This window comes from Paramormyrops kingsleyae, chromosome 4 (assembly GCF_048594095.1).
Source record: "Paramormyrops kingsleyae isolate MSU_618 chromosome 4, PKINGS_0.4, whole genome shotgun sequence".
Lineage (NCBI taxonomy): Eukaryota > Metazoa > Chordata > Actinopteri > Osteoglossiformes > Mormyridae > Paramormyrops > Paramormyrops kingsleyae.
Window position 1 is genome coordinate 33,253,567 of NC_132800.1, and position 12,535 is coordinate 33,266,101.

A 12,535-nucleotide genomic window follows, 5' to 3' on the forward strand; every position below is an offset into this window, starting at 1 on the left:
TAATTCAGCTTTTTCTGCTGACATGCATTGTTCACTAAATCTTAAACCTAATTTCCGCTTTAGTTTATGCTATCGTCATATTTAATATCCCTTTATGTAAATAGCTGAACGCGCATGCACAATATCACACTTGAAAAGGCAGTATGCAGTGGGATCTCTTCTTGCTGAGATGAGATCAACGATGGCGTTTAGCTCCCCCTCAAAGCATGCATTTGCGTGGGGCCCCTGAGGCTTGGGTCCCTCTGCTGGACACAAGTAGTCATTACACTAGGGGACGCCAGGGGGCCCCAAAGTGACTTTTTCAATGGTGCCCACCCCAAAAAAAACAAAACAAAAAAAAACCCCTAATCTACCATTTATTGAAATCTATCTATCTTGTTGGTTTATGCATGTATCAATAAAATGGCATTTTATGATTCAAGAGGTTTGGCTTAAAGAGTAAGGAGCTGCGTGTTTTGTCTAATTCTGGGGGAAAAAACCAGGTTCTTTACATGTTTAGGGTTGTTTACACAAGTGTTAGCGAGCCTTTCCCTACTGTTGAGTATATCACAGCACCTATGCCTGAAGGGAGTTCAGGACCTTATACAGCACGGTCTCACAATAGGCGACTTTGTTTCCAAAGCAGCCCAATACACCTCTTGATCTCCCTCCTCCTCCACGTATCTGTTTCCTGTTTTCTTTAGTTGTAAATGAGGTTTATTTTTGTGGTGTTGGACACAGTGGGGAAAGGGGGAATCTGTGGAGTGCTGCAGCTCTCCAAACAGTCATGCTAGCATGAGTTAAAGTGAACTAGCAATCGGCTGAATTAAGAGATTCAGATCCCTTCGGGTGTAGTGAGTTAATGAGACTCGTTTTCTGATTAACTTCTTCCGTTAAAGTGCCCATCAAAGATTTTATGGCAAACAACTCAAACGGACTTTTGTTCAATTAAATTAAATTGGCCATACTATATTCATCTATCCATCCATCCATCCATCCATCCATCCATCCATCTTATCCTGCTCAGGGTACAGCTTGTTGAAAATAATTATTTAAAAAATGACAGTTAGATTTTCATGGATGGCTATCTTGTAGTGAACATAAAACTTATTTATCTAATTTTTATCTTTACAAAAATAGAGGCTGACATTTTCCCTTTATCTCACCCAGAAAGATTGAGATCTATGGAGCATGGAAACAGGAAAGTTTGTTGACATTAATCCTTTTTTGGTTGTTGCGATAATGAAATGGTCTTTCATGACATTATATTACCATGAAGTACTGTTGATTGTCCTTTTCCACCCCTGGACTATAGAGACTGAGGTTAGAGCTTACATCAGCCATGAGTTATGTGCTAATTTCATATTATACCAATTATTGAATAGCCTGTTATTATAATACCACACATGGCTGCTGATTAATGGGTTTTTGTCATGGATTGGATTTCACGCAAATTTTAAATGCATGAAATGGGATTTTAACCAATCTGGGCAGATAATGCTTGTTTGTTCCCATTTCCCAGAACTATGCTGTTGTGATTTCTTCATCCAAACCAGACTGTTTTTCTGTTATTCCTCTTTTTTTCACCTGCAAAAAAGCTTAGTGGTTGAGTCCTGATTTGGCCCAGACTTCTACATCATAGCTGGTGTGTTGGAGTTGGTTTTGATGTGTTTATGGCGGGTTTTGTGGAGGCCTGGGGAAGGGTTTGAGGCTGCCTTAGTGCTGTTTGGCCCTGCTTCCCAGAGCAGTTCTTTGTGATGTCATGCAATTGTGGTGACCTTTGAACTCTCCGTACCTTTGTACTTTGTACTTTGTACTCGTGCGGTTTGCATCTCTGCGGCCTGCTGGGATAAGCATTATGGAAAAGCAGCAAAGCAACTGGAAAAAAAAGAAAACAAATTACGACAAGACTACTACGATAATGTTAAATGGAAAATGGTGACTTTGGCAAGCGATAACTTTTAAATTGTGAAATCATCGCTGAAGTCAATGCTTGTTGTACAAGTATTTCATTTTTATAGCACGATTTATCATAGTTTTTGCCAATGAAAACTAATAATGTCTTACATTATTAAGAGGAATTTCATATTGCATACACTTTCATTGTTTTATGTTTAATACCATGTAAAAATTCTGCAGTAAATCATGGTACTACCCACTCACGTGTATTAGAGTGTGGCACAGTGGCTGACACTGTTGGATGACATCTCCAGAGCAGGAAGTTGAAATCCTGACCCTTCTCCATGTTTGGGTACAGTATGTGGGGCGGGGGTGGTGTTTTACTTGTTTTACTTGTTGCATGCCGTTCCTTACATCCTCCTATCCAAAAACAGGCACTAAGATGACTTGGCATCAGTAGGGGCATGGATACCCTGGCACATTCAGGTGGCCCAACAGTTGACAGGGACCCTTGCATATATAAAATTATATGGAATATTTGGCAAGGGGACACAAGGTGACATTTTGTCAGGGGGCCCAGAATTTCTGCTTGTGGGAGTTTTACTTACACGAAAAATGATTGGTTCAGAGAGATTACCGATCAGATTGTAGAAGAGGTGGACCCCAAGCAACTAGAGGAGGTGGAACGAAGACATCTTATTGGTTGGTCCCACCTCTTTTAGTTGCTTGGACCCACCTCCTCTACCATATGATTGGTTATCTCTCTGAACCAATCATTTTTTGTTCTGCCCTCAGAATATTTCTATGTTGGTAAAACTCCCATGTGCAAAATATCTAGGTCCCTGCTTTAAATTGTTTATTGTGTAACCGTAGCAGCATGTGTATACAGTATGTTGTGATGGATTGGCATTCCATCCAGCCTGTACCCCTGCCTTATGCCCTATACTGCCTGGGAGAGACCCCAGGGACTAAAGATGTTTACTAGCAGGCAGCCCTCGATGGGAAATCAGAACTAAAATGCTAGTGCCCCATAGAGGAACTGACAAAAGAACTATATCTGTCCCCGTTCACAGCTATCTGCAGTGGCAAGCTGTCGCTGAAAAAGTTCCAGACCGCCGTCTTGGAGGGCAGAGAGTGCCTAGCAACCATGTCGGGCTTGGCGGCGATCATTCCGCATTCTGTACGGTCATGTCACCCATCACCCAGCACTATTGTTGCCATTAATAAAATAACAAAGTGGCTGATCATTTGCGTGTTAGCTTTGTAGCAGAACTAATTCAAACTTGCAGAGATGATCGTCACATCCTCTTGCAGGACGCTGGATGACTCCTCTGGGTGTGATGCTAAGCTAGTGGATGGAGGCTCCATTACTGCAGGCTGCAGCGCTGCTAGTTTGTGTTTGCGGCGCCGCTAGCTGCTGTCCTCCCTTCAAATTAGAGGCACAATGCGGGATTCATGAGGCGCTCGTCAGCTAATGGGCAGCCTGGCTAATTCCCTCCACGGTTACTGTCCAGTATCCAACTGTGCCCATAGTGGCATTATTTGCACAGATGTTGAAAATAAAAAAGCTTGCACAGACTCTGCTATTCATCATATTTGGGTTTTTTTTTTTTTTAAACATATTTACCATGTGGATATAAATAACTAAATATATATATGAGGGAAGACATGAAAGAATGACTGTCTAAAGGGATCTCTTTGTCAGGTAGAACGGCAGGAACACTCCGCAGTATATGGCCTAAATTTATTGTTACGGTGTGTGCAGATTAATTGGTGTTTTGAAAAACCTAGAATTTGATTGGTTACGGAGCCAATTGGTTGGTTACGGTTGCTTAATCCCCTGACTGCCGTCCTCCAATTAAAGCTGTCGAAGCTTCCCTAGCTAGAAAAATCATTTTTGCCATCATTAAAATGTCATTTTTACACGGTGTGAAGCTTAAAACGTGTCTGAAGTTAAGGTGAATGAATTTCACCTTTTGCGTTTATTGTGCAGTCTGCGTGCAGATACGTTACGAGAATATGGTGCGGATTAGCTTAGGCTAAAGCTGACAGGTATCTGCTAAATGAGACTTCAAGGGCTTTGCAATTCCACAAAGGGGGGGGGGGAAACAGGCAGCCTTTCAAGTCAGGCAAATATTAGCTTTTCGTAGCTTGGGGGCACCTTAGAATCCCCCCCCTGGGGTCTTCAGGGATCATTTAAATCCCATTCATAAAAAAAAAGAAAAAAATCAGCGAGCAAAAGGGAGTCAATTAATGAAATTCATCTGTCATCGAGTCTTTAAACTGTTTGGATTTATAAACTTCCAAAAAAAGGGAATTTCTGGCTCCGGTTAGATTTCGGCTGCGGTTCCCGTCCGTTCCGCGCCAGTTGCTGGCCAGCCTGACGGTGGGGAACAAGAGCCAGTGTTCGGCGTGTTTGGATTGGTGAAACGCAGCATTAATATGAATGACTTGATTGGAAATCTGGCACGTCGGAAAGGTACGGCATCCACCGAAAATATGCCGCGGAGGGTTTCCCGCTGACATATGGGAGCTCTGGAAGAGATTGTGTTTCCCCACTCAGCTTCAGATGTATAATACATCACTGACTCATAAAAGTGTCAACCGTCAAATATTTTCTGTTCCGTCTGTTAATTATTCTGCATTTGTAATTCAATCGTTTATTTTAATCCTATTTACACTTTTTTTTTTTTGCTTTACTTCACTCTGGAAAGCCCGCTGATTTTTTAGGCCATAACGTTGATTTGGAAGTTCAGGTGCGGACGCTGATTCAGTACAGGCCTCTGTTTCTGCTTTTTCCCCGATACCCACACAAGCGTAAATTAAAACAGGAGAACTTGTGCCTGGGCTAAACGAAGTTAAACTTTCCCTTGAAAGGCCTGTCATCATCACTTTGTAAAGTCGAATTAAAAGCAGACAGCGAACAGGAATGCATTAAGCTGCCTGTTTACCTGCTGTAATCCAATTACTCTGGATAACAACACATTTACTTTTTTCTCTTTCGAACTCAGTCATGGGATATAAAGTCATGGTCGTGGTGCGTTGGTGTGCTGGAGGGGTTGGGGAGAGATTGATTGAGAATATCTGGTGTTACTCTGAGCGCCTGCCGATGCGTCTCCGGACTTGTGTTCCTAAAAGGTTTTGCCTTTCTGCCGTAGATAGATGCTGATGATGTTATCACCACGGAGGAGCAGATCCACCTGCTGTTCAGTGCCAAGCGGACGTGTGAGATAGAGATCAAGTCCAAGAACAAGACTTCAGGTGAGTGCACACATGCTGAAGGCTGAGCCGGCACAATGTCCCCAAGGGGTCATTGCCCCTTCCTTTTCAAAACCGTACCTGCAAGGCCAGTCTTCAGACAGTTGCTCTTCTGGCGAATATGTTTGCAGCTGCCATTTAAATGACTAGTAATTCCTAGTCCTATCTCCAGGATTGGAGGCTCACATCCTACCTTTAGTCTGTGTTTGAGGAATTTGCATGTAATGCAGGTTTCGTCCAAGTACTCCTACAGTCGAATGACATACAGGTTTCACATATTGGTTAAATTCACGGTAGTGTATGAGTTTGTGAGCCTTGTGATTGGCTGTTCCCCTGCCTTGTGCTCCCTGATAGGCTCCCTGTGACCTTGTCTAGGAAAAGGGATTGGGTCTGAACTGTGACAAAGTATTTCTGCACAATGAACTCTACACTGAACACACGAAGTCAAATGTCCATGTTCAGTTTGCAGTATGTACATTAATACTGTATATTGAATGAAGGGAAAGACTGTTGTTCTGGAAGTCACCAGTCCAAACAGAGTGAAATGCATTGTGGGATACAACCGTGTGCTCAAAATGGCGACGTTTCGAGTGGAATCGGTGGACGTCAAGAAAACGTGGCCAGTTGTGGACGTGCCAAGCAGCTTTGCTGTTGAGCTGAGGTTGTAAGGGGAGGGCTGTAACTTGGGCTACAGCCATACAACCACAGATCCAGTCATCAAAAATATAGGGGAGAACGAGCTGTCAGACCATATCATTCTCCCTATAAACCACTGCTGCAATGAACCACAGCACCTGCATAGAGTGTTGCCAGAGCAGTTAGCCCCAACAGATCGGCTGTAGAATCCAGCACGAGGTCCTTTATACTCCTGACCGGATTCAAATGCACAGAATGATAATAACATGGACTGAACCTTTTTTTTTGCTATTGGCCCACTGTGTCTCCATCCGGTCTTGATTTATATCTGTGCTTCCTCCGAATGATAATGCCGCCTTTTCGCTACTGTTAAAACATGTTTATTTAACAGCAGCTTTTGTTCACAGCTAATTGGGGTCAGAGAGCTTAACCTGCTAGTGTCTAACAGCCCTGTTAAGGGCCTTGCTGGCCGGCGTAGCTCAAGGCTCTGCCTGTTCCAATGCGTACAGTCACTGGGCCGCTAGGAAAATGTGTATATTTTATGTTTCCGTCATGCACGCCTGTCAGACAAATATCATACATATATTATACCGCAATGTTTGTGTTTTTTTTTTTTTGTCTTATATTTTCTCAAAAGTCTGCTTTCATAGACAAATTGCAGGAGTGAAAGAAGTGAGGTTATTTATTTATTTATGAAATAAATCCAAAAAGTGAAAAAGAGCAACCGATTCATTTGCCAGATCATAAACCTGAAGGTTACTGATAGAGGGTCCAGTAAAAGCAGTAGAGTCATAAACTGAGTGTTTTGGGGGGGGGGGGGGGGGGGGAAGAAATAGTTAATGCTTTATCTTCTAGGGAACCTAAGGAGGAATTTTGAGAATCTGCTTTCTGGGAAATGCATTTAATTTAGCTGCACAAAAAACAAGATTTGCAGAAAGCATTTTGGGCACGTGTCATATTTCCATGGCTCATTGAGTCTAACGTGCAAAGAGCAGCTGAAAAATGCACAATTGATAAATCACTTTGACTGTTATCACGACCAGGCAGCAGAGTCTTAAAAATATGTGTTGGGCTATTATACTGACACTATATTATATAAATATTTATTTTGTCAAATCTCAATACTGTGACTTATAATGGTCTTCTAGCATGTAAAGTGATAGTTGCTTTCTGGTGAAATATAATAATAATAATAATTCATAACACTGTCCTCTTTGTTAGTACCGCACTATTTCATCCTATTTCTGTTTATAATAAACTGTTATAATAAACTCACTGGTATGTTTGCCTGCATTTTTTATTTAGATTATCATGAGGCAATAAAATAAATGTAAAAAGGATGTTATTGTAAATTGCCAAATGTGTTTCTTTGTCCTCTGTAAACCAGTTATATATATATATATATATATATATATATATATATATAAAATATGAAACATATATATATATATATATATATATGTTTCTATTGAAAATGTCGTATGTTTTATATAAATATTATAGCTGCTTTCATTTATGTTACACAGAATTATGTCCACCTTCATATATGTCTGTCTGATAGAAAACGTGTATCTCCGAAAATCCCTTATTTTAGGATTATTAAAAAAAATTCTCAGAAGCTACTTTGCGAAATGAACCTAAAACAATATAATGACACACCTTCAGCACCACAAATATAAGCCTATATTCATACAGCCATTTGTGAATGGTTTAATTTGTCAGTCTCAACAAGGTACAAACGCTTGATATTCACAGTTAACAATGATGTTAGTTACATCGCTATCTAGCGTTATGTTGTTAAAATCTGTGATTATAAAATAATCCATACAATCGACCATCATGAGTACAAATGTTAAGTATAAACATAAATACTAGTAAAATATAGAAAGGAATAGATGACTTCATAAAGTGTCTTTTCATTGGTCAGTTTGATGTCAAATGCTATTGGTAGACAAAAGGTGAATTCCATCTATAGTAAAAAGTTTGGTTTTTTTTTTGGACAGCAAAGGTATATAAAATTGTATTGTAGGTAGAAGGTATATGTATATACCTATATGTATATAAAATCTTTCTATATATACAGCCGTGGAAAAGCTTAAGACACCACAACATAATTTTTTGTTTCACTCATTTCTCAAATTATGGGTGTGTGTCTGTGAATAATATATTATTTTTTGCAGCCTGATTCTTCCCTGTTTCTCATTAATGAAGGGCTTCTTCCCTGCTTTATGGGTCTTCAGTCCTGCTTCTAGGAGCCTGATATGAACTGTCCTAGCAGTGCACTTCACACCTGCACGTAATGTTTCCCGTTCCTTTTGAAGGTCACCTGATGTCATCCTATGATTCATGAGAAACTGTCGGATAAGTTAACGGTCATCTCTGGCATTAGAAAGTCACTTCTGCCCTTTATCTGGCTGGTTTCTGGTCGTTCCCAGTGTCTCCTGCTTCATCGTGTTTTTGTGTGCTGCTGTTTTTGAAATTTTTATTCTGGGAGCAACCGGCTGCTCAGCGTAGCCTTATTCCAGCAGAACCACAATTAAACTGGGATTTTAAAATGCAGATTTGTTTAAAAATATAGAGTGGTCTCTTGTATATATCATTTTTTTCCCCAACACAATTCTAAGGTGCGTTTGTGCACCATATACAGTTAGAAAATGATTTGAACCCTAAACCTTTCAGACAAAGGAATAAATCCCATACTTACTGAGCTGACCCCCCCTGAATCATGGAAAACACAATATATATATACATATATATATTTTGCATATATACATGCATATATACATTCGCATTTCTGCATATGTTCCAAAACACCATCGCAACCTGTCATTCAGCCCATCCGAGTGCTTGTGTTCCCCTTGGCTGAAAGTGCTATGGAACGAGACGCCACAGACTCCGGCCATCGCTCCTGGGTTTCCCGGACGAGAGAAAATAAACAATTAAAGGGAACAGTGCCCAAGATCATAACAGGAGGAAAGAAAGTCTGCACTTTGACTTCACTTCCTGAAACGTGAGGTTTGACTAGTATTTGTGCAGCAAAGAGCCAGCAAAAGGCTTTTGGCGCGTTCCTCTGATGATCCAGGAGTGGCAGGAGAGCAGAAGCTACACAGCGTCCGCTTCATGGTGTTCAGGGCCTTAATTCTCCACTCAGGAGCTGCTCTTTGTGAAAATGGCAGTCGGGAGTCGTGAAAGGTTGGGCTCAGATCTTTGAGGATGAACCAGTACTGAAGTGTCATTTTCTAGGTTTCTGGTCTCCATTTAGGAAGAGGTTTCACTCAGGAACAGTTGTATTAGAACTGAGCATTTTGGCCAGCGGCTCATTCATGCATAGCTATTAACAGCAGGCACCGCCAATGTGCTGAACGCACGTGTTAAGGACAGTCCAACAGCCGAGGTCTTTGTTGTTATCGCGAGGCCAGTTGGTAACGCTTAACTGTGCGCTAAGCATGTTTTTACGCAGCTAAATATCCTTAGCAGTAACGTGCTTATCGTGTCATTTCTTCTACTGTGCACTGATGCTTATTTTTTATCATTCTCACATATTTTAAAGGAATATAAAAGCTGTTAAAATAGCCTGTCATGTTCTGTTTATAACCTGGCGCAGGTGCACTCATAATACTAGGCAAGAAAATGAATTATGCCACCTTAATTCACCTGCTAAAGGCAGTGTGTCAGGACAGAGTGTGTCATTTCCCCCTAAACGGGCAATAGATGTGACAGTTCTGTCTACAGCCTTTGGGCTATTTAAAGATCCATTATCCATCATCTTGTTTAAGTGAAAACGTTAAAAAGTGTAAGTCCGCGTGCTGGACTTGACGTCGCGCTACTCTGTTATTGGTGAATTCGAGGTGAATTTTCCTCCCCTCTGTCCAAACAGATGCTTTCATCTGAACCATAGATTCCTGCACATCCCTGCCAGCCCCACAAGCTCCCAGTTTAAACGAAAGCCGCCTTAATGAGAAGATTTCATAGGTTTTACCACCAACTAAGCATGTTCCAGAGAATTTATGGTCCGATTTATGTGGTTATTATTTCTTGGTCTTAAAGAGATTTATTACATTACCAGCCTCTCTCTGTTTATCAGTTTACTCGTTGTTGTTGGTGGTGCTGCTGCGAATTGTAAAGGCTTCTTATTTTTTTTAATTGCAATGATAAAACGCTCATGTTTACTCTGGTTTCCAGGTGGGGGGGGGGGTCAGTTTTACAGCCCCGGCTCTGTGTGTGTGTGGAGTTTGTGTGTTTTCTCTCTATTTTGCAAGGGATTCCTCTGGCTACTCCGATTTCCACCCGTAATCCAAAAGCGCACCTGGGGAGGCCGGCTGGTGTCTGTAAATTTCTCGTAGCGTACGAGCGTTTGTGCGTGAGTGTGTGCGCTGTCATGGCACCACTTTCGGGGAGGCCCCTGTGTCGCCCCGTGCGCCCTGGGACGGGTCAGGGAGGCCCCTGTGTCGCCCCGTGAGCCCTGGGACGGGTCAGGGAGGCCCCTGTGTCGCCCCGTGCGCCCTGGGACGGGTCAGGGAGGCCCCTGTGTCGCCCCGTGCGCCCTGGGACGGGTCAGGGAGGCCCCTGTGTCGCCCCGTGAGCCCTGGGACGGGTCAGGGAGGCCCCTGTGTCGCCCCGTGCGCCCTGGGACGGGTCAGGGAGGCCCCTGTGTCGCCCCGTGCGCCCTGGGACGGGTCAGGGAGGCCCCTTTGTCGCCCCGTGCGCCCTGGGACGGGTCAGGGAGGCCCCTGTGTCGCCCCGTGTGCCCTGGGACGGGTCAGGGAGGCCCCTGTGTCGCCCCGTGTGCCCTGGGACGGGTCAGGGAGGCCCCTGTGTCGCCCCGTGTGCCCTGGGACGGGTCAGGGAGGCCCCTGTGTCGCCCCGTGAGCCCTGGGACGGGTCAGGGAGGCCACTGTGTCGCCCCGTGTGCCCTGGGACGGGTCAGGGAGGCCTCTGTGTCGCCCCGTGTGCCCTGGGACGGGTCAGGGAGGCCCCTGTGTCGCCCCGTGTGCCCTGGGACGGGTCAGGGAGGCCCCTGTGTCGCCCCGTGAGCCCTGGGACGGGTCAGGGAGGCCCCTGTGTCGCCCCGTGTGCCCTGGGACGGCTCAGGGAGGCCCCTGTGTCGCCCCGTGTGCCCTGGGACGGGTCAGGGAGGCCCCTGTGTCGCCCCGTGTGCCCTGGGATGGGCTGCATGTGTGTGTGTACATTTTTTCTAATCTGTTTATATTTCGTTTGTTCTGTTTCGTTTAGCAGGACCAGTCGAACCTTGGTCTACTTTTCTCTCCCCTTGATTTAATTTTTGACATTCTATTGATTTCACAGTCCTTGTGAGAGAAAGCCACAAGCTGACATTTTAGCAGTGTAGAGGGTTCCCGATTTATATCTACAGACTCAAAAGAAGTACAATGAACCAGAGCTGGCTAAAAATAACGGTAATATATAAATAATCCTGTAGCAGTATGAAAAGGTTTCTTAGCTTCTAAGCTCACCAGGTCCACAATATTGATTCATAATGGAGTAACAAAGGAATCTGACGACTGTGGCTGTTGAGGGCTTTTCCTAGACTTGGGTTATTTTGTCACTGTTGAGTGTTTTCTGTCTGCTCGGGTCATTTTGTCATCCGGAACGCAGGCAGCCTTGTGCTCATTCTGCTTCGTTCCCAGTTTTTTGTTTTTTTTTGGTCCTGATAAACTAAAAAAATTGTCCGAGGGTAAAACTGACCTTACGTGGAACCTCAGTGGGTCAGGAGGCCATGGCTGCGAATGGAAGGTCACCGGTTTCAATTCCCGACAGAGACTGTCTGACTCTGTCTTCTCCAAAAAACGGGTAAAACCATCTATGTGTGTGTACAGAGGTAGGCTCTGGTGAGGGGTTCAGGAATAGCACCTTTCGAAGTGGGAACATCTCTGCCTGATTGGAGAGCAGCTGAGAGGGAAAGCAGAACAAACTCATTGGCCGGTTTGTGCAGAGCGTAGCCAATTGCCATCACCAAACACGAAGGGGGCGTTGAGTGCGCTAACCACTATATGGATGTGTCATGACAGGGTGTAAAAAGGACCCATTGGTAATATACGGGCGTCCATGTAGCTGCCTGCAAAACCACAGATCGTCTCACGTTCTGTATGTTTTGCGAAGAAAGAAAAAATGTCTGACGTCTGAAGGTTTTTGTAATAGCTGTGCAGTACCTGTAAAAGGGCCGATGCAAAATAAACATCCAGAGAAGTTGCACTGTGCCCTTGTGGGTCCATCCAGAGTACATTCAAGGACAGACAGGACCTGTGCACTAGCAAATATGGATGATTTTTTTAAAAATGTTGGGTTTTTTTTTTTTTTTTTTTTAATTGAGAAAAACCTGGAAATGTTTCTGTGTGGATAGTAGTTATAGAGTGAAATATTTGCTTCCATGAATTTGGCCCTTTTTATAGTTTTTTCTTTTTTTCAAATGTCTTTTTACCAGTTCATCATTCTATTTATTATTATTATTTATTATTATTTTTTTTTCTTTATTGCTGTGAGATACGCGCAGGGCTTTGACTTACCAAAGAAGGAAATTTGTGGTACAATCTTTATACGATCCTGTGATGCTTAACTTTCTCCATATGATTTCGTTGTGTTTGATTCTATATTTCTGTTTGGTGATAAATTATATTTTTCGAAAAAATGTTTTTTAAGTCTATAGCAGGTATGTTTCTGGTCATGGTGTAGCCTGGAATCTCTGCTTGATTAAGGGCTGGACCTCTTTATGACAGTGCATACTGTAGATGTCAGAGTTTACAGGAAT

At 43.2% G+C, this 12,535-nt stretch overlaps 1 protein-coding gene across 4 annotated transcripts in view; it reads left to right on the forward strand.

Moving 5' to 3' along the window:
- Positions 1-12,535, forward strand: part of pth1r (parathyroid hormone 1 receptor) — a 76,770-nt gene that overhangs the window by 40,909 nt on the left and 23,326 nt on the right. For 3 of the 4 annotated variants that reach the window (XM_023815779.2, XM_023815781.2, XM_023815780.2), the window contains one exon: positions 5,037-5,139. In XM_023815779.2, the coding sequence (XP_023671547.1) occupies positions 5,037-5,139 (103 nt within the window). The remainder of the gene's footprint in view (positions 1-5,036; positions 5,140-12,535) is intronic. The other variant, XM_072711181.1, reaches the window with a different exon arrangement.